General features: G+C 46.7%; 1 protein-coding gene across 4 annotated transcripts in view; it reads right to left on the bottom strand.

Annotated features, from left to right (window-relative positions):
- The window catches only part of LOC119442324 (neprilysin-1), a 51382-nt gene that overhangs the window by 11566 nt on the left and 17803 nt on the right, over positions 1 to 22013 (bottom strand). For 2 of the 4 annotated variants that reach the window (XM_049662057.1, XM_037707164.2), the window contains exons 2-12: positions 17066 to 17158; positions 13781 to 13917; positions 13063 to 13113; positions 12143 to 12373; positions 10906 to 11117; positions 6642 to 6836; positions 5933 to 6010; positions 4995 to 5158; positions 2334 to 2553; positions 1311 to 1409; positions 54 to 131 (exon numbers count right to left, since the gene is read on the bottom strand). In XM_049662057.1, the coding sequence (XP_049518014.1) occupies positions 54 to 131; positions 1311 to 1409; positions 2334 to 2553; positions 4995 to 5158; positions 5933 to 6010; positions 6642 to 6836; positions 10906 to 11117; positions 12143 to 12373; positions 13063 to 13113; positions 13781 to 13917; positions 17066 to 17158 (1558 nt within the window). Of the gene's footprint in view, positions 1 to 53; positions 132 to 1310; positions 1410 to 2333; positions 2554 to 4994; positions 5159 to 5932; positions 6011 to 6641; positions 6837 to 10905; positions 11118 to 12142; positions 12374 to 13062; positions 13114 to 13780; positions 13918 to 17065; positions 17159 to 17843; positions 17925 to 22013 lie in introns of those variants that run through there. The other 2 variants (XM_049662056.1, XM_037707166.2) reach the window with 2 other exon arrangements.

Here is a 22013-nt window from a genome sequence, read left to right as displayed (position 1 = left end):
TGCCGACATGCAGGGTTCCATTTCAGAGCTGCTTGGAGGACGCACATACATACCATTTTGTAGAAGTTGTATATGTTTGTTGCGTTCAAAAGCCACTCAGTGTAGCCGACCATGGCATGGACATTTACAAGCTGCAAAAGATGAAAACCTCAGTTTTAGTGTATGATAAAGTGCCAGGTAATATCGCATGCATAGCATGCTGTTGCAAGTAGCACCAGGTTATATAGTAAACCTCTAGAGTAATACTAAACCAGCAGAGAGATCAGTCTAGATGTGCTAGAAATTAGGATCATCCGAAGTTACTAAACGTTCAGTAGAGAACCTGTAATGGTACAGAAGAGTAAACTTTGTTTGAAAGCGAAATGAAAAAGCACAAATTCTATATTTGGTCTGATGTTTCAGCAATTCTAGTGAGAAACTGATGTACCTGTTGTTTCTTTAAGGATGAGAAAAAATTCAATGTAGAGCTGCTGTCGAGGTGTGCTCTTGTGTGATGGTGAAAGCAGTCTTGTCAGAATGTTCAATTCATTAACCCCTTATTATGCTACGCTATTATCCCAAATTCTGAACAAAAATGGCGAAATTATTTTTAAAGACCCCAGTTGCCAACATGTTTTACTTCCCCGGAAAGAATAATTTAGCTTCTGCTTCCGCTGTCCCATGGATTGCATGCTGCTATCTACCAAAAGCCTGACTAAGCCAATGAGACAAAACTAGGCTCCTCCTAGACAATGCAAAGTATCATTGTCCTTAGCTGTTTGCTTGTCCTTGTCTGGTTTAATATAATGCCATGGACATTATCTGTCAGTAGGAAAGGGGTGTCATTCTGTCAGATTGCATCTGTGCACCTTTTCAAGCAAATGTTCACAGCCATGTTCAAAACTTGACTGTGGCAGGCACCTGCATGAGCAGGTGCCTGCCACAGTTCTGTCTGATGTCTTAAAATAGTTTGATGTCTGAAAATAAGCTGAAGAAGGCAGGTGCATGAGGCTCCTGCCCACAACTGCATTGTCCAGAAAGCACGTGTCTCAGGTGCAGTGAAAGGGTGCATTCCAGCTGTTTAAACTAAAAGCTTGATCTTTAAATCTAAAACTCTCGCTCATGTTTCTTTTTTTCCATTCCAAATAACATGAAATCTAGTCCTTTCGTGCATCCCCTGGAAGTTTCATTTTAGCCGCTGTGCCTGTTGAAGTGCGTTTACTTTTCATATGCAGAAGCAAGTCTTCTGCAATTAAACCGGGCTTTCTTTCACTAAACCTATGAAATACCATGCATGGACATCCAAAGTACTTGTGCTAAGTGCTACCGACCTTTCTCATCAGGAGTGCCCTTGTCGAATCGTCTATCCATTTTGCCGATTTCAGTGTGTCGTTGAATTGTACCTTCACTTGGTCTAGCATGTGGACTGCCTGAAAATGACAACGAAAACAACAATGTTTTCAATAACTTCAATCTGTAGTAATACCATTTCATCCCATTGCTTTTATGAACAATTAAAGTGATTTTCACATGGCAACTTTTACAGCAGAGCTGCTATACGCTAGGTTCTGCCAGTTTGTGTGCATAGGCAAGAAAGATGGCAGCCACCCCAGAGCTCACGACCAGCCAATCGCGGTGATAAAAGAGCATCGCCGGGTATGCCCCAGCTGCATTTAATCACGAGAAGTGTCAAAACATAGTGTGATAAAAAAAATATGGTCATAAAAAAGGTAAAACCACAATAGACACTGTCTAGTATGGATTGCGGTTTGACGCCACGGGCTCTATAGGCAAACCACGTAACCTTATCTCAGTTACCTTCCACCCATGCAATTAGTAGGCCGCGTGCGATGAGGACTGGGGAAGAACAGCTCGCCTATGAAGAACACAGTTGTGAACAGAAGCGGGAATGTGTGCAGCGACGGCAGGAGCCACGTAATACGAGCGAAGATCGTGCCACAAATGCCAAGCCTATGCACCTTTGGTTGGATCACCCCTACTGGCTCGACCCCCATAGTAATGGTGGGTGATTTAAACACAGACGTGTCTCGGCCATACGGAAAGTGGTTCGTGGCGTTTCTCTTGGAAAGGTTCGGCATTCAATGTTACACAAACATCAGTGTGCCCACGGCGCGTCATCGGTCATGTATAGACCTCACATGCAGCTCCGCTGGTCATCCACCTTCACTGAGTGGAATGGCTCTGAATTTTTTGTTCGAGACAGGAGTTTGAAAATGCTGTCATGCGTTCTCATACGTCACGACTGAAACATTACGTCCACTTGCAAAGGTAAAATAAAAGCCAGGATGTGGCACAATCTGCGTGAGGGTGTGTTGAGACCATGAGTCACTTACCAGCAACTTTTGCTTTTCAAACTTGTGCTGGTTTGTACGGAAGTAGTGGTGGTAACCGACAAGCCTCAATGTTTCCACTAGCTCCTTGCATTTGGCAGTGCGGTTGAATTGTACGCCCTGCTGCATGGTGTACTCGTAATATGTTTGCCGAATTTCCGGTCGGGGTGAGAAGACAACACTGTTGATCAGGAACTTGTAGCCTATGTAGTTTGCCATTGCCCTGCACAGCCAACCAGAGCATGTATGTGTTTAGTGCATAGAAAACTTGTATATCTCCATGCCTATGCCAGAGATATTGGTCCCTTGATTCTGTTTTGTACAGTCTACAAATACTTGTGGAGCACAAGAACCCTGTATGACAAATTGAATTGAAAACACTGGAGCTTTTTTTCAAGTTGTCAGATATATTGATGAATATCTCAACTGTAGTCTCAAGCGTGCCTGTCAAGATGGGGCGATCATGCATGCTATTGGTAGTGGTAGTTTGAAGGCCATCGCAGTTCATCAAATTAGGGAACAAGTTTATGAACAGGCATATTCAAAGCAAAAGTTCGGCTTGCTGTGGCTCTTGTAGCGCTAGCACTGGGAAGAGAATCGGCATTAATTTTTAGATAAACATGTGGTACGAAGTAATGGCACATGCAACACAATTAAAAAATATTCTTATAAGCTGCCAACGTGGCACATTACATTAGCTGTGCCATTTTACCCGCACTCTTCTTTTGCTTGTACTTTTGGCCAGAAACAAAGGCATGTGCTTTTATATGTTTGCCAGAAAATTATCTTAATGCAAGTGTTGAAAGCTCGTCATCTGGGGTGTTCATAACTGCTTTCAGACATGCAAAAGTTGATGCACTTAATTTCTGCATCTTAGTGGGTGCATTGCACCTAGAAAACGCAAAATGAACTGACGAAAAATGAATTGAACCTGAAACTGAATTGTCATGCCCTTAGCAAACGGTGAACGGCATTCAGTTCTGAGTTAAGAACACGACAGACCTTAAAGAATAGGCACAGAAAAATTATGTAGATTCCGCACTGTGGGAATGGATGTTAGGCGAAGGATATTGCAGATAGCTGGCTGTCCGGCAGCTTTGAAAAAGTCAACTGAGCACAGACAGTGTCGGTTTTTTTCTTCCTAAGCGAGCGCGTTACCTGGAAGCTGTAAAAAGTGCTTCTCACCAATAAGCAGCCCTCACTTTTCGCTTTCAAGCAGCTTGTCGAGCTGAATGCTCTTTGCGTAGTGACGTAATGAAATTTTTTGTTTTATTTCAGTAGCAGTTATATGGACACCACAGGCAAATTTTTTCCATCGCTATGATGCTCCGTACATATATTTATGTATATGTATGTTATACAGGGTGGTAATTTTTAAGTTTTACGGAATTTTTAAAAATTGCCTGTGGCAGGTAGCATAACTCTTATCGTTGAGCTGGGTTATTCGAAGAGGCGAACAAAAGTAGCAAGAGAAATTGAAATGCATATTCAACTAATTAACAAAAATTGACTAATGAATTTCTTAGTTAATTACTTTACGACACATATTGCAATTTACGAATTGTAGCCAGGGAGTTTTCAAGACGCATCTACTTGAAGTTAATTTCCAGGTTGACACCAGTTTTGTGGTATTATTTCTCAAAGTGTGGGACGAAATACATGGGCGTTCCAGTTACTTTTGTGCTTCAATGTATAACAGAGCATTTTGTTAAAAAAAGTGGAACAACAGTTCATTTCATCAGCAAATTTGATAGCGCATATCTCCAAACTGGTGTCATTCTGAAAATTAATTCCAAGTGGTACACCTGACAAGCTCACCGGCTGCAATTCATAAATTGCAATATGTGTCGTAAAGTAATTAACTTAGAAGTTAATTAGTGAATTTTTGTTGTTTAGTTGAATATGTGTTTTGATTTCTCGTGCTACTAAGTCCGCCCCATCGAATGACCCAGCTCAATGATAAGAATTATGCTACCTGACATAGACGATTTCTAAAAATTTTGTTAAACTTAAAAATGAACACCCTGTATGTATATGCTAAGTAGATGCTATACTATGCCACCGTAAGGTTGTGCACGCAAACCCAGGTCTTGTGTCCGTAAATGAATTATTGCTCAGCAATTTTGAGAATTGTGGTGCGTAAACAAAAGTTATGAAACATTTCACTCACAGCGCAAAAGAGCACATCATCTGAAAGGTGCAATCTCACTGGCATTGTAGCGCAGTGGCGCCTGTGCAATGCCATTACAGGCCCTACACGACGCATTAAAACTTTTAAGGGGCCGTAATTTCTGCCGCATCCGCGTATGTTGCATCCGCATGTAGTCGAACTTGTGTATAGTTAGAACACCATTCAAGGAGTTAAAGTGAAACACTAAATCTTACTATCTCTGTTTGCGCTTTGCCTTTAGGGTGAAGCTGCCAATTTTTTTCGTTGGGTCGCCTCTTCGCTGATTGACCTGGTCATGTTCCAGGCCGCTGGTCCAGACGACATATGCGACTCGAGAGCCACTTTGCAACAAAGGCTACTACACGAGGAGTTATCAGAACCACACGCTCAGCCGACTAGTAAAAAGAAGAATGTCAACAAAATGCAGTGAGTGCACTCTAGAAAGGCGCAAGTATGAAAGGATCAGCCACACAATGGAAATAGGCAGCGCTCACCTTATATAGCGGGTGTTTTGGCGGCAGTTGCCGAGGAACTTGGCGAGTGCCCGTAGTGCTTCAAGATTGAGCACCATCACACTGTCTTCATCGCTGAATTCCGGTAAGCCTGCCTCCGTTAGAGCGGGCGACGTCAGCTTACGAAGGTACTTGAGCCACTTAATCTGGGCACACGAATGGTGGAAAAGACAGACATGTAGATGAGGAGCTGAAATGAGAAGCGGAGAGACGAGCACTAAAAACAGCACAGCTTGCTCGAAATGGAGGAGGGCAGGGTGTTTTGTGGCTGCTGTAAGCCATGCGGATGATCACCGTAAACAACAAAATATTGAACTGCATAAAAATCCTAGTTTTAAATAGTGTAAATATAGAGCAGGCCCTACCAATTTGCGGAGTCCTCGAAAGGAAATTTTGTTGCCGTTGGCCTTTAAACAGATTTGGATTATGTGCAGCAGCTCGTGAAAACTGACTATCATTAAACTGCAGAGAAAGTCTCATAGGACAAGTTTATTGGTACGCAGAGGTGTGATTGTAGCCAACAGTGGGAGGTGCAGAAAATGACAAGGACAGCGGTTTCAACTAACACAAAACTGCTCTTGCTTAACGTAAGTATAGAGTCGCATGGCGAGAGCTGTACGGAGCTGGTCATTTGTTTTGCGTGTTACGCACAAGAGCCTCCGCACAAGGTTTCGGAGCATGGAAGTCACGGTAACGTAGCTGAAGTTCTTTGCAGCCTGAGCTCGCCAGCTCTGAATTCCTCTGCTGTCCGGGCACGGACCCGGTAACATACCTCAGTTCCTAACTGCGAGCTCACACCCAGTCGCTTGATAGAAAAGTAGCCGTGGCTTGGGCTTTGATGTAATTCGGCTCTTATACATATAATTTCTGTGTCCTTGACTACTCTGGCGAGGTGCACAGTGTACGAGACGGACTCTTACCTCTGGTATTTTTCTCGACAGTTCCTCCACCGTCATTCTTTGAGGCTTTTGGATGGCGACCGTTTCGTTCTCTAAATCCTGCGATCAGACAGATCAATGAAAATTCAGAGCTACTGTAAAAATGTAGCGAGCAATATAGATCTTCAGTCTGTGCGCTGCTTGAATTGGAAATTGCATTCGGCTGTCAGAGCGAACACTTGAAAGCGTGTTATTTTACACAGGAGTTTTGTTAAATAACCGTAAAACACAAAGTTTTTCCACCCAAGATTTCCTGACTTTTGCGAGATAAGAAGGAGAGGGGGAGGGGTTGAGGGGGCTTTTATTGTTTAGCTGATAACGGAAGTGTGATTGCGGTAATTTATAGGCGGGCTTTTGGTGTCAGGACCTCAATAATTATTAATTTCCATACACCCTCATAAAAAACGGAAATTGGTTGCGAGAGAGAGAGAAATTTATTCACAGAAAAGCCGAGAGGTCGGTCTAACCTATAGCTTTCTCTGGCAAGCTATAGCCTGTAAGCCATACAGGCTGAAAACAACCCCCAAAGCATAGTCCTTTCTCCACTACTGACAGCCTAATTAGTTTTAATTGTACCGCTTGCATCCACCAATGATGGTGTAGTCAGAGGACGTCTCGCCCACCCGTCATTCTTATAGGGCAGATTAATAAGCTTTTAGGAATAGCCAAATCTTCGCGTCTTGCACCGTACCTCAAGTAGCGCCCTGGAGAAATTGAACATCTCGGCAATCTGGTTGTCAACATCCTGTTCCTGGTCAAATTCTTTAGCGTCGATGGTGAACTCCCTGTAACGAAGTGCGACATTCCGCAGGAAGGTCTGAATGCCCTTTGCCGTTTCCTCCTTGTCGAGGACCGCTCGCGTGAACATCAACGGCTGGAGTCCGAGCTGCAGGAAATGGAAGGAATTACATTTTTCATGCACAATTTCCGCCTCACTATAGTACGCTCTCCACTGATAGAATAAGAACAGTTATGATAAGTGCTACTGCCACTTCGCGAGCTGACAGGAGGACCCTCGTTTGGTTTGTGGCGTCTGTGCCAAGAGGCGAGCGCAGTTCATGTAAATACCCAGCAGGCTTGCCACTCGTCGCCCAGCACGCCGCCGCTGACGTGCTAGAAATGGGTAGAGTATATTGAAAATGCCATAAGATTGAACGATCCAGCTGCCTCAATAGCAGAGCAGAGTTGAAGTTTGGAGACAGCAGATTTGATATGCGTTTGCATGTTTGAACAATGACATCAATTACGAGATTTTGACGGTTGTTTAAGGCAATGGGGGAGCCGGGCCTTTCCTAGGAGGTCTTGTGCACAGCTTGTATAGTTTGGGTGATAGGAACGCTTACGTTTCTGCGCGTCACGTTCGGACGAATTGGGTCTTGCAAAGTCCACCCAAGTATAGTGCTCTGTCGTTTGCGTATGTGGCGACGCGACATACGCAGAAATCTTTTCGGGGTCGACTTGGCATGCAGTGCAGCAATGTGGATTCCTTTCCTTGATGCCATGCTTATCAGAAGAAAGCACGTATATTTCAGCTCATTGGTTCAATAAAATAGCAGGCCAGTCGATGCATGTCAAATGTCAAGCGAACCGCACGTGCGCGTTTTCAGAATTCAGTGCTGCGTTCTTGAAAGTCTCCGTTAATTTTTGCCTTTGCGCTTACCTTTCAGCCTTGGTTAGAAGCACAAGTAAACAATGATAATAGATGTGGACAGGATGATACCAGTCAATCTTTTCTCGTACCTCAAATTTCAACGTGCTTTTATACCCGGAACTGTGGTATCTTTCAAGGTCCTCTTGTGTTCTCACACTAACATGAATCAATGTGACAGCATTTTCGCTGCGCTTGCGTGACAATCACGTGTCCCTACCGCGCTGCCTTCCCGCTTTCCCTTTTCTCCTTTCGCGCGCGATATTGAGCCACGATCTCCAGTTCCCCTTGCGTCCGTCGCGAAATACGCAGTGGGTGCCGGAGCACAACGCACCCCCCCCCCCCCTCCCCATGATGATGTGCGGAACCACATCATCCCGAACCACCCCGACCGGGGTAGTTCGAATTGACGCCTTGCGTCCTTCGCGTGCCGCAAGGCGTTAGTCAAAGAAAATTGAATTTCTCACAGTAAAATCCGTCATAAAAATCCTAAAGTACGACTTAACCACAACGTACAGATGTGATAGTGTCGGATTGTAATTTGAATATACGAGAAAAAATCCTAATAAGCTGCCAGTGATATTTGAATGCTGTCTCGTTCCGCTCTTAAAGGCGAAGCTTAAGCGTCCAATTCTGATGATGTCTCCCTGTACTTCGGTTCTAGGCAACATTGAGGGGAATGTTGAAAACCGAGCCTTTCTAAATTTTGTTGGACACGCGTGCGCCTCGGGGAAACAGCAAACAATTAATAAAATGTCACAGTTTCGCCCTAAGGGCGAAGCAGTGAATGCGATAGCAACACAGCAATGTCATTCGAAGTAAGGTGAGCGGCTTTGGTAGCAATATGAATTGTAGTAAACAAGCTGATTAAGTAAGCAGGTGTGCTGCGGCGTAAGTAGACCGACACGAAGAGAGACTCGATGACCACGAGAATGCGCGTGTGAAACGGTGGTGTTGATGAGAAGCGCTTCCCGTGGGCAGCGCGTGCGAAGGGACACACCTGTAGCGCTGCACTGCCGATCCGGGCAGCATTGCATGTGTAGCGTGCGTTGGAAAATGTTGCCCGACTATTACTAACTGTGGTGTGAGCGCGCACAAACAAAAATGAATAGATCACACTGAATGACTGCAGAAAACGATTGTCAAAACGCTGGCAGCAAGCACATATACGCCGCAGCGGGCGAAGGTACGTGCGGTCTATCGCTTCAACGGAAACTGAGCGGCGAATGCACAGCGCATAAAGGTCAGAGCCGTGTGGAGATAGACGGTGCGGGCGAGCGACGAGCGCGGTTGTTGGCAGAGTAGAAGTGCGCCCCCCCCCCCCCCCTCCGGCGCTCGCTTCCCGCTTCCTTGCTTGCGCGTGGGAGATTGAGTGCGTTCGCTCTCCGTGATAGCGTGCGTCCCCGCACGCTTCCGCTCGGGCATACGGCGTGCGGCGAAGATTTTATCTATACAGAACCTCACGGCGAAGACGATGGCGACGCCGACGGCAGAAATCCGGTTGAAGTGTCCATATAATTGCTATCGCAATAAAACAATAAAAAAGGTCCTAGGGCCTTCACATTTTATTGCGATAGCAATTATATGAACACTTCAACCGGATTTCTGCCGTCGGCGTCGCCGTGAGGTTCCCTATAGATAAAATCTTCGCCGCGCGCCGTATGCCCGAGCGGAAGCGTGCGGGGACGCGCGCTATCACGGAGATCCCACGCGCAAGCAAGGAAGCGGGAAGCCAGTGCCGGAGGGAGCGGGGGGGGGGGGGGGGAGCGGCACTTCTACTCTGCCAACAACCACGCTCGTCGCTCCGCCCACCGTCTCTTATCTCCCCACGGCTCCGACCTTTATGCGCCGTGCATTCGCCGCTCAGTTTCCGTTGAAGCGATAGACCGCACGTACCTTCGCCGCTGCGGCGTATGGGCTTGCTGCCAGTGTTTTGACAGTCGTTGTCTGCAGTCATTCAGTGTGATCTATTCATGTTTGTTTGTGCGCGCTCACACCACGCTTGTTCATTCAGTTAGTAATAGTCGGACCACATTTTCCAACGCATGCTACACATGCAATGCTGCCCGGATCGCAGTGCAGCGCTACAGGTGTGTCCCTTCGCACGAGCTGCCCACGGGAAGCGCTTCTCATCAACACCACCGTTTCACACGCGCCTTCTCGTGGTCATCGAGTCTCTCTTCATGTCGGTCTACTTATGCCGCAGCACACCTGCTTACTTAATCAGCTCATGTTTACTACAATTCATATTGCTACCAAAGCCGCTCACCTTACTTCGTATGACATTGCTGTGTTGCTATCGCATTCATTGCTTCGCCCTTAGGGCGAAACTGTGACATTTTTTTAAATATAAAACGGCTTATATTGCCCCTGTAAGAATGTCTTCCCATCAATGCATTTAAAAGTGAAGCCGACTTTAAAGGGATCGGTGTAAGCTTTGTCTTCGTAAGCTGGCTTTCCCACGTTGTGGGTTGCAGTGAAGCCTACTCATAAAGAAAAATGTGATGCGAACGGATCCCGATAATGCTATCGCGTTCCACTCTTAAAGCCGAAGCTTAAGCTCCTCCATTTTTTTAGTTTCACGTACACAGACGCTTTGCGCACGCAAACATGAGAGTTCTAAATGTTTGCGTGCGTAAAGCTTCTGCGTACGTGAAACTAAAACGGTCTTTTATTGCCGTTGGACTTTATACGGAACCTCACGGCGAGCTCCATGCACCGCGCACGACAACAAAACTTGGCTGAGATATTCACAGCAGCGTATGCTACCCGCGGACTATGTTATTTCATGAAGCCCGAGGGGTGGTTCAGGGCCCGTTTAATGTTGACACGCCGTTTCTAAAATGTATTTTTCCAATTTTTTTATTATTAGAGACCATTGCTGGGATGGATATTCTTTAGGCTGTCAGTGTGACCGCCAATATGCCGCGCCAAAAAAAAAAAAAAAAAGAAAGAAGAAAAAAAAAGCTATCTTAAATCACGTTGTCATGACAACGATTGGAGGTGTCTGCCTGTCGTCGTCGGGCCAGCAATGCGGTTTCGGCTGGCACTTCAGGATTCCCGCCACTGGCCCTCAACTATTTTTTCCCCCTCCCACAACCTTAGAAACATGCATTTTCGGAGAGTAGAGGCACTAATAGTGCAGCGTGAGCGCAGCTGAGGGCTCCGATTTACCCTTCCTTTCTTTTTCCTGTGGCGTCGGTGTACTGCTGTGCGCAGCTACAAATGCATTTTATCACGTAGCGGCGACGTCGCCTTGAGTTGCAGGACGGTGCGCGTCTGTGCAATAGCAAATGCGTGCGCTCACCACAATGGTCCTGCGTCCGTGCCTCTTGGGGTCGACGTCAAAGCGCGCCTGCAGCAGTGCTTGGTTGTAGCCCATGTGCGCGAGCCTCGTCTCTGCCTGCATCCAGCAGTAGGTGGCGTTCTGCCAGTCCGGCTGGAACAGCGGGTAGCCGCCCATCGACTTCAGCTCCACCAGCACTGGGTCCATGCCCTTCGACGTGTTTCTCGGTTCGTCTGCGGCCGCCCGCGACAGTAGTACAATTAAGCAGGCAGCACGCACGCACGCACGCACGCACGCACGCACCACGCACGCACGCACGCACGCAAACACGCGCACACACACACACACACACACACACACACACACACACACACACACACACACACACACACACACACACACACACACACACACACACACACACACACACACACACACACACACACACACACAGACGCGCGCGCGCGTGATCTGGCGCGGTGAGAAATCAAAATTTGTGTGCAAAAGTGTGCATGTCATAGATTTAAAAGACCACAGTGAAATAGATCAGGAACATACAATAAAAAATCAAATGAAATTGTGACTCGTTTATAATGTCCCAAAGCAACCGACAAGGAATGAGAGAGCTTGTAGGGGGGGGGGGGGCTCAAAATAATTGCGACCACCTTGAGTTACAGCTGAATCTAAATACACGAGCGTCTTTTCGTTCTTTTTTTCCCTCGCATTTCGTCCTCATTAGAATTCGGCTGCCCCTGGCCGAGAATCGAACCCGCGACCTCGTGCTAAGCTGCAGAAAGCCGTACCACTAGTCACCGCGGCAGTTAGCACAGAGATACTGGCACTGGCGTTACCAGGGTAACGGACAGTTTCTTTATTCATGGGATGTCATAAAGAGAGACATAAAGCCAAAGCGAGGATTGGAAAGGCAGGGAGGTTTACTTGGCGGTTGTTCGGTTTGCTACCCTACATTGGGGGTAAGGGAAATTAGGAACATAGAAGGGAAACGAGCTTGATATTGGGTACTGTTCGCACGCTGAATGACTTTAACAGCCACTCAGGCCGCGGTGCACTTCAAGAACTACTCTATAGTGCGCGGATAGCTTTTGGCACCACTGACGGATGTGGACGCGGTCAAGGGCTGTCAGAATTGGAAGGTCAAGGGAGCCTGTATTTACATCGTGCGCATTGGTTTAATTTTACTGCAAAAGCACTATCTATACGGTCTTCAAATGTTGACACTGTCGCCACTGCTGCTCACCGTTTTCGCAGTGCCTGACGAAGTCGATGAGGTAACGCTCGGCTTTGTTGGGCTCGTCAAAGCGCCCTTGCAGCAGTGCGTCCCTGGAAGCGCCGAAGTCTCCTTTGATGGCATCCGCCGTGCTCTGCCAGATTGGACCGCGCTGATCGGCGTCCCAGCGTTGGCAGGCGAACTCGTAGAAGTCCTCGCACGGGTCCACCGACTCGTTCATGCTTCGCCGCAGCCTCTGCGCTGCACGGATGCGCACGCATGCACTGTTTCAAAGGTCATTCCAGTCAAAGTAGGCTCCATGGTACTGACCAGGAGAGAGGTGTAAGAGGAGGAAAGACAGGGAGCTTAGTTAATAGCCAGTGTGCGTATATGCCGTGTGCTGGGGTAGAGGGGTGAAGTTCCGAAAGGTTATAGAAGGGAAAAAAAAAACGAGCTAAAATAACACAAGAAGCGAAATAAAGGTTTGTACAGCCACCGTCAGACCTAATACGGACATAGAAGACACATCTCTAGCGTCGACAGTGACAATTTCATAGAACCCCAGTGGTAAGAACGAAGACATTGCAACGATAGGTCAGCGTTGGTGTTCAAGCGAATCATTGACGCATTGCAGTAGTTACTTGCTGGTTTGGACCCGCCCAGGGGCGTAGCCAGTGAAATAGGGGGGGTGCACCGAGAACGTGCGCCAGCCCCCTCCCCCAAGGGGGAGAAAAAGCGCTCCTTGTACCAGGATTTTAACCTTTATTTCATTTTTCTTCTACCTACCTCCTTCTAGGGCAATTCCCTTCGCGCTATTCCCGGCAGAGTAACACGTTGGGAAATACGCCTACCTACTGCTCATTCTGCTTTTCTCTGTTCTTCAATAAAGTAGATCTCTCTCTCTGTCTCTCTCTCTCTCTCTCTCAAAGCTTGCATTTTGGTATACTTACATATGCTCCTGCAGGCGTTGGTATTGCAGACTTGTCTTTGACCGACGTCATCTAAAAGATAAAGAAAAAAGAAAGAAAACGATGTTATAACTCGACTGAGCCCTTCGTTGCTGCTCACGGTCAGTGCTGTGAGGTTATCTTGAATCAGTTAGTTTTGTGGCCTGCAGACAAAGAACTCATCTAAACTAACTTTTCGGGTGCAATAATACAGTTACTGTTGAGCAACGCAACGCTGAAAATGATAGGATCACGTGAGAGACTTATCAGCGCGTTTTCTTATTCGCGGATTTGACTAGCCTCGGAAGCAGATTACCTAAAGTTCGTTAATTACTCGATTCTTTATAGGATCTCTTCACTTGTGATACAAAGGGCTCATATCAGCATTGAATTTAGCTACAGCTTGCGCCACCTTTCCGCTACCTCCTGCGGCATGTTAAGTGCATTCATTCAGTAGATAGTTACTCATATGTTATGAGTTATGGTTGAGATTACTCTTTTTTTTATTTCGTTGTCTGTTTAACATAAAAACAAGCAGAGAAAAAGTGGCCCGTCATAACTAGGCATCACTATCAAAACAGCAGCGATTTCGTGTTTCGCAATAACTTCGTATGAAACCGACAAAGATGTTCCGCATACGATGCTGCATTTTTTTTATAGGTTTTGTGGCGCCGTGAGTGACCTGGTCGGTTCATCTCTCCTTCGCGTTCTGCGTGCGTACCTTGGATGCGCTGTACTGTGACTAGAACAGATGCGGCAATGGCGGCGACTAGCAAGGTGCCTGCTAACACCAGGGCCAGGTGACGTCTGTTCCGACTGACGAAAGCGACAAACTTGGTCCCGGGATTGATGTGTCTTCTGTGTGAGAGCCAAACAAAACAAAATACATGAAGCAGCTCAAAAAATATTTGCTTTGCAAGGATAGAAATACGAGGAGAGGAATACAAATAAGCGTGCACTGCGCCATTAATCGTGGGAGAGAAAAAGAAAAAAAAGGTGCAGAAAAAAAAAACGGAGGCTGCACCGTGGGCATACGCGGGTGTCAGGAAATTTTAAGCGCTGTCGTCGGCACGATAAATACAATGCCGCGATTCTTTCTCTCATGGGCAATAACGGCGACCCTATAGATATACGATGCCTCTGTTTACTTGCGCGATAAGATCCCGAGCGACCAAAAGCAGACTGCGACCAGATTGCTCACTTCACTGCCAGAGGCTTCGTGCGCAATCAGTCCTCTGAGATACCGCGTGAGAGATTCTTGAAATCAACCTTGTCCGCGAGTAGTGAAATCCGGATCACGTACGAAGATTTAGGGGGGGGGGATCGGCTGCAGATGTACGAGAAAGGAAAGAAGAAGTGATGTGATACCACGGCAGGAACTGCATTTGAGTAGACGAGCGCTGAGCCGTGCTCCCATAAGGGCTGCAGAAGATAGCGCTAACTTTTCCCTTTCCATACGAACCACTTACTACTACTAAGAAAATACGGTCGTTTACAATATGCGAACGTATTTGGGTGACTGATAAAAGCTGGCGCTCTTTGGCCTTAGATGCCCTTGCGCCAATAAAATGCAATCATCATCATCATCAAAAGTTAGCGCACGCATAGATCTGTCGTTTCAAAACTAAACTCCACAACAGCGAACACCAGAAAAGCGAAGCACTCTATAGTTTTATGCTTTATATAGCTCTATAGCTTTATGGCCGCAAGTTTGGCGCTCTAAAGAAAAATCACCAGCCCTTCCCCTGTCGAGAAAATGGGGGTAAGCGAAGCTTGTCGCGTGTGTCTGACCTTCGTGGTGATTTTCTGTTTTTCTCTCTCTCTTCCGCTCTCTGTCTCGCTCTCTTTCTCTTTCTATATCTCTTCCTTTCTCTCATTTTCTCTCTTTCTTTGTTTCTCTGACTTTCGTGGCGATTTTCTTTCGTTCTCTCTCTTTCTCTCTCTATTTCTTTTTTCTCTCTCGCTTTCTCTCTCTCTCTTTCTTTCTCTCTATTTCTTTTTTCTCTCTCGCTTTCTCTCTCTCTCTTTCTTTCTCTCTCTTTCTCCCTTTCTTTCTCTGACCTTTGTGGTGATTTTCTATCTTCTTTCTCTCAGTCTTTCTTTCTCTCTTTATTTCTTTCTCTCTTTCTCTCTCTTTATTTCTATCTTTCTTCCTCTCTTTCTTTTTCGTTCCTGGTATGTGCCAATAAGCTTGGACCCTTTCTGCACCATCGCCCACATTGGCGGAAGTTTTTTGCTGGGCACACGAAAGAACCCTTGGTTGGCAGAGGTATATATATAGCTTCGCTATAAAACAAAAGAACACATGTGGCATTGGATCGCTAACGACTCTTCATGCGGGATGATAGCCAGGCCACTTATGCAAATGCGGTCTCCTCTCTCTCTTTTTTGGTAACAGAGGCTGCAACAATTTCTAAGCATTTCTCTTTCAGCACTCGATATTCAGCCACATGTAGGTTTCGTGGGTGGATATTCTAGCAACCCCAATACTCAAGAACATTTGGCGATAAATTATCATGTGGAAATCTACTTCTCGATATGGCATATAGGAATAATATATGAAATAGCTGGAATCATTCGATTCGTAATACAAATATCGAGCACTGACACATCGTCTAATAGAAAGAAAGATAAAAGTAAAGGAAATACGGAGAGGTTAACCAGAGGATAACTGTCTATACGGGCGCTGTGGTGGTGGATTGTAGCAACAGGCGGGTTTAGCCTGGCGATCAAGGCCGGCAATTGCTCCGCCCGAGCGACTCTTACAATAACACTCCAGCGTTTCACCATGTGTTTATCAAACCAGTCTCTCTTAATAATGCGATAAGGAAACGTGAAGTTTCTTTACGGGCTATACCTGATCATTCGGGGAATAACAAGGTGTTGCAGGCTCGCATGCGGAGGGCACTTTTTTGCAGATTCTCCCGGAGAGCGTCCCTTTCATCTTCGAATTTCGGGCACGACCACAGAAAATGTTCAATGTCTCCTTTCTCGTCGCAGGCCGTACAGCTCTGTCACACAGTCTATGAAGGCGTCACTGGCGCCACATAGTTCGTACGTATGCAGGCGGCGCGAACGAATTTCAGCGGAGCTCTCGCAAACCATCGCACAAGTTACTGGTACCACAGGTTGTCAAATGCAGTTCGCGACCAGTTGCAAAGTTCCTCGTAGACCTCGCGTTTCAAGGGTCAGTGTTGTGATTGGCCAAAGAACGTCGTGAAGCAAGAATATATGATGTGCTCCACGTGGGAGAAGCCATAATATTTAGACAGCGTATAGTGTTTCTTTTTTCATTTTATTCCACAACGCAACATATATATATATATATATATATATATATATATGTTGCGTTGTGGCGGACTTCAGTAAGCGTATTATAGTAACAGTTCAGATAATTAACTCAAATATCGCTAATTAAATTGTTGCATATTTCTTTGAACACTTGTTGACATTGTGCAATTCGAAGCCTGTCAGTGTTCAAGGCCTGCGCACTTAGAAGTAATTATTGAGACTGATGAAAAAGACTGACGCTGACCAAGGTGAAGGAATTATTGAAAACGTCGCTTCGGCCCCCACGCTGGAGCCTTGCGCGTGTAAGCGAACAAGACTCCCGTGTGGGAGGCCAAAACGTCGTTAAAAAAATAATAATTTCTTTACATTGGTTGGCGTCAGTTATGCTTTTTATGATCCTTCCCGACTAGACGACATTTCGTCAGACTCGCGACATCAGTAATGAGACTGGTGCCGCGGTTATTATTTGAAATTCAATCAGACCTACAATACAGTATGTCAGCAGAGCTACTATGCTGCAATTTGGAATGGTGTTACGGAATACGGTATATGAACTCGTTCTTTGGTGACCTCGGAGCACCGACATTGTGCGGTGCCACCAGCAATGCCCTGTCCAAGGGAACGCTGTACGCAACAGTGTGCAATGAATTGTAACTGAGTAACCCACGCAGCTCAGTTAGATGCGAGGTTATAACGTTTTACGAAAGCAGGTTACCTTGTCGACGCCTCTTCTTCGCAAATGTTCGTGGTCGATGTAGCGTTGTCCATGTTGGAGTTGAGTCGATGTAGTCGGCCGGCTCCTTTCTCGCTGCACAAGAGGCAAGAGACCAGAGAGAGAACGCTTAGGGCTTGTGACGGACACATTCGCTGCTAAATTTAGCGCGGGTAGGGTAGTATGATGCAACAGCAATCCATTTCTTTTATTAACGTCATTTATTACAGAGATACGTATACCTCGCTCAGCAAAAGTGGTAAAATAAAATTATTTAGCCGTACAGTAATTCCATGCAGGCTTTAACGTACAGAGCCGTACGCTGATAAGAGAAACACCTGGTCAGTATTGAATCCGATATGCGATTTCGAAATTTCCTAAACAAGGCAGGGTTTCACAGGGAAGTGGAGACTTGTAAGAAGAGATGTATCTCTGGCTGCAGCCAACTTTCCGACAAGGAAAGCTGGTAACCATCAGGGAAACAGTTGCTATTTTACGCGAAAGAAGTGAACGAACGATGCCTCAAGCAACCCAACGCGGACATCCATTAAGGAAAAGTTAACTTGCGGATCCTCATTTAAAACTTAGGCTGCTATGAGCGTTGGGACATTAATGAATTGCTTTCCCCTAAAAGCCTAAATCTGGCCTTTTCTAAGAAATTCAGACATTTCTTCATAAACAAAAAAACACCACTTTGCGATATCCAGGGGTGTACCGTCAACGCGCATGGACGCCTTGACATAGACTATTCCTGGCGCTACCTGATTTCTGCTGAGCGTACTTTACGTGTTGCGACGAGGTACCATACTCCTTCCCGCTTCGTGTTCTTCACGGTCGACTGCTCCTGTGCTGGTCAACAACAAAGCACCGAGCTGCAGGGCGCGCTTATCACGTGCGAAAGGAAATGGACAGTTGAGTGCGTGAGAGGAGGATTGTGTTTCACGCCTGCTTTGCGTAACAAAGGTGCACTTTTGCGCAGGCGCTGGATCGCGGGGAGGCACTTAACACACTCGAACCGCGATAAACGTGCGCCTCTTTCATTTGCCGGGAGTATGAGCTGCACCCTTTCCGGCGAGTTTCACCGGCGCAGGGTTACAGCGGCGTCATTGGCTTGGTGCCCACATTGCAAACAACATATATACCTGCCAACTCTCGCGGATTTCCCGTAAGGTTTATGAATTTAGGGCTCGTGAACGATTTTTCGAATCTTGCGGCAAGTTTTACGAAAAATAGAATTTGTTCACAAAAATTTCACCGACGATTACGATACTCCCTAATGCCAAACTTGAGCGCAGCTCTATACGTTTCAATTTCGCGGTATATTGGCTGGCGCGGATAATCTGTCTCGTGCGACACGTTGCAAACGGAGCGAAGTGTGGCGCGACTGCCTCGCTAATCGGGAGATTGCGAGAGGCAGCGCGTGAATGACGCGTGGGCGCTATTCACAGCAGCCGCCGCAGACAGACCTTCGCTCATGCAGCGCTTTGTTTCCACATATGGTATCGGTGGACACGCTCACCCCATGCCTTATCGTTGGCGTCATCGGTGAACAGACGACGTGCGCTACTCTGGCGCCATCTCGTAGCCATCGTCGCCGCAGAGCTTGTCTTATGCGGCACAACGCTTTTCTTCTCACGTTTTTGCCATACCCTCCTCCTCCGCTTTCCGCTTCATGGTTACGCTGTAACTTCCTCTTCCACTTTCCTCCTCGCGCTCTCTTCGCTATCCCCGTCTTTGATCCCCCGCTGCGCTCCGCGTTCGCTCTTTCGTCATTCGCTGTGCTTCGTTCACTCAGTTACGCCGAGAGACGCCGACGCTCGTCGCAGGAAATGGCGCCCAAGAGCGGCGCTCTAAACGTTTTAAGGGGGTTGGAGGGTGGCGCGAAAAATTGCAAGAAGGCACAAAAATTGTGATGGCAGCCCAAGAGGTCACATCATCATCATCATCATCATCATCATCATCATCATCCGATTTATGTCCACTACACAACGAAGGCGTCTCCCAGTTATTTCTAATAAACCATGTCTAGCGCCAGCTGACCCCATGCACCTTTATCTGCGAATTTCCATCACATGCACCACCTAATTCTCTGCCGTCCTCGACTACGCTTCCCTTATCTTGGCACCATTTCCGTAACTCTAATAGACTACCGGTTATATGGCCTTCGCATTACGTGGCCTGCCCAGCTCCAATATTTCATTCTAGTGTCAACTAGAATACCGGCTACCCCTGTTTGCTCTCTAATCAACACCGCTGTCTTGCTCTCAACGTTGCGCTTAACATTTTTTCTTTCCGTCGCTCGTTGCGTGGTCCTGACCTTGTTCTCAAGCTTTTCGTTAACCTCCAAGATTCTGCCTAATATGTCAGTAACGGCAGAATGCAGTTATTGCACATTTCTTTACAAGGATAACTAATATAAGCAAGTTTCCTGCATATTATACTAAATGCCTGCGCCCGAGGTTCCACAGAATCGCAGTGGTAATTAATGCTGGGGATCCTGTCAGCTGATGACAGTAATATGCTGAATGCGAACAGATATTCAGTACTGCAAACAAGACCCGAACGGCGTTTCACTCGTTCTTCGACCATACCCGAGAACTCTTCTGAAGTGAAAGGACAACAGAGGGGTATACTTGCTTCGAGGAAGCTTATTTAGGCAAATTCCTGAATCAGGCGAAACCAGCAACTGAAGAAGTCACTGTGATCCAAAAACAATGCGTTGCTTGTCATGACGTGTCTGTTGTTACAAGTTTGCTTCCACTTATATGCCTCTTCTAAAGGTAAATTATAGCTAATAGTCTGTATGTTCACAAATGTAGTGCTCACGGCAAACTCCAAAAATAATGCATGCATGCCTTCTTCCCCCCCCCCCCGTGGAGTTAATTGGCATATCACAATAAGCAGACCGGCACTTTCAAGTGGTCTATAAGTTTGACCGGCTTGATACAATGTCCTTTTACAGCGTAAGCTGCTATGGGCTCATTCCAGTAGCCGTTTCGGTTCGCGATGATGCCGCCGCCGGCGTTTGGCCGTAACCGCTATAGCCGGAAATGCGAAAAAAAAAATACACGCTCTCCGCCGGGATTGAACCCAGGCCCGTTGCGTGGGAGTCGGAGCCACGCAAGCGCTTGCTATGAGGCAGCAGAAATACTCCCTTAAAACGCGCCCTATAGGCAGGCGCGCAGGCGCAGACGACCCGAGCCTCCGCCAGTATGGTGGCGCCATCTAGTTAAAGTGCCTGCCACCGCCGCGCGCGCAGGCGCAGACGACGAGATGCGATTCAGACGCGGCGCGCAATCAACGCTATCCCGATGTTAGATGTGCGCCGCGTATTCTGGGTACCTCTTCGGTACACATTGTGACGTTTCCTCGCAAGGTACGAACCGTTGCTGAAGAAGCGAATCGTAGAGCTATGTGCGCGGCTACAACCAGGCATCATCGGGCTCAGCAGACTGCTGTGCAGAGAGCATTACAAGCCGCAGCTCGCCATCGACGCCGGGCGGACAGTTCAGATCGTTCTCTTTAAAATCGAGGCGAAGACACTTTGCCGCGAAGACCCTGTTGTGCGTGGTGCCGAAATTGGAGCTACTCTTTCGCCGCTGTTATGTAGTGATTTGGGCTTGCTGGTATGACATCGTGAGGCTTATAGCGCGTGAAAAGATAAGGACGAAGGAAGAAGTGACACACACAGGCGCTAACTTGCAACAATATTTATTTCGAGAAAAGGACCCACACATATATACAACTTTTTCGCATACATCATCATACATGCGCCGTTTACAAAAAAAAAAATAACTTACACACCATTACGCAGGTAAGCTAACTCCTTGCGGGAAAGGACAATTGATGGTTGTGAAATACAGTTATCCCCGAGTGTACGAGAAATATTCGCTTTCTTGACATTACGTTTTTATTTTGCAACGACCATGTACGCTGGAAGTACGAGCCTCGCGCAAACAAGCCACTGCTCCCATATCAGTCCGCGCACTCTAAGTTGGTTAAGAGGGGAATAGCAAAGACATGCTTGTCAAGCGCGTTATGTAAGTCATGCCCTGAGCTGATGACCGCCAGCTTCAATGATCAGATCCTCCGCCTTCGTTTGGCAGGTTACCCTACACATGTCCTTATTAGCGTTGCTGAGAGTCTGCTGATGAAGTCGAAGTTATCAAAGAATCCTTCCAGCCTGCCTTGTGTAGATAAGAAGAACAGCCGTCATGCCGTATATCCACGGCCTATCACACCGTTTAAAGAAAATAGGTCAACGTGCGAATGTTAGGGTTGCAATGTCTGCGCAGACAAACCAGACCAGGCCTGTCTGAGAAGCGCATGTGCAAAAAGAAACATCATGACCCGTTTGTTGAATGTGCGGGAGCAATTGTTTACAACCTTCCTATAAAGTGTGGAAAAAATTACGTGGGACAAAGCGGAAGGTGCCTCAACGAGCGTTTAAAGGAACACCGGTTACTTAGCAGAAAAGCGGGGTACACTGTAAAATAATTTACACCCCTAAAAGTAAAAAAGGGTGTAAATGTGTCTATAACTCACACCCTTAGGGTGTGATTTATATAAGTAACACCCTAAGGGTGTGAGTTATAGACACATTTACACTCTTTCTCACTTTTAGGGGTGTAAATTATTTCACAGTGTAGGTTCCTTGACGCTCACTGCAGGCATTGCAAGTGGGCTGATGCCGGGGCGGATGAAGGTGACCGCTCGACGTGTGCTCCAGCATACAGAGACTGCTCCATCGTGGGAAGAGCACGAGGAATATTAACTCGCGAAATTATCGAAGCAGAAATGATTTATAGGCTCGGGGATAGCTGTATTTCACAACCATCAATTGCCCTTTCCCGCAAAGAGTTAGCTTACCTGCGTAATGGTGTGTAAGGGTTTTTTTTTTTTTTTTTTGTAAATGACGCATGTATGATGATGTATGCGAAAAAGTTGTATA

Source organism: Dermacentor silvarum, chromosome 2 (assembly GCF_013339745.2).
Source record: "Dermacentor silvarum isolate Dsil-2018 chromosome 2, BIME_Dsil_1.4, whole genome shotgun sequence".
NCBI classification, from domain to species: domain Eukaryota; kingdom Metazoa; phylum Arthropoda; class Arachnida; order Ixodida; family Ixodidae; genus Dermacentor; species Dermacentor silvarum.
Note: the sequence above shows the minus strand (reverse complement) of the source record. Positions and strands in the feature narration are given on the sequence as shown.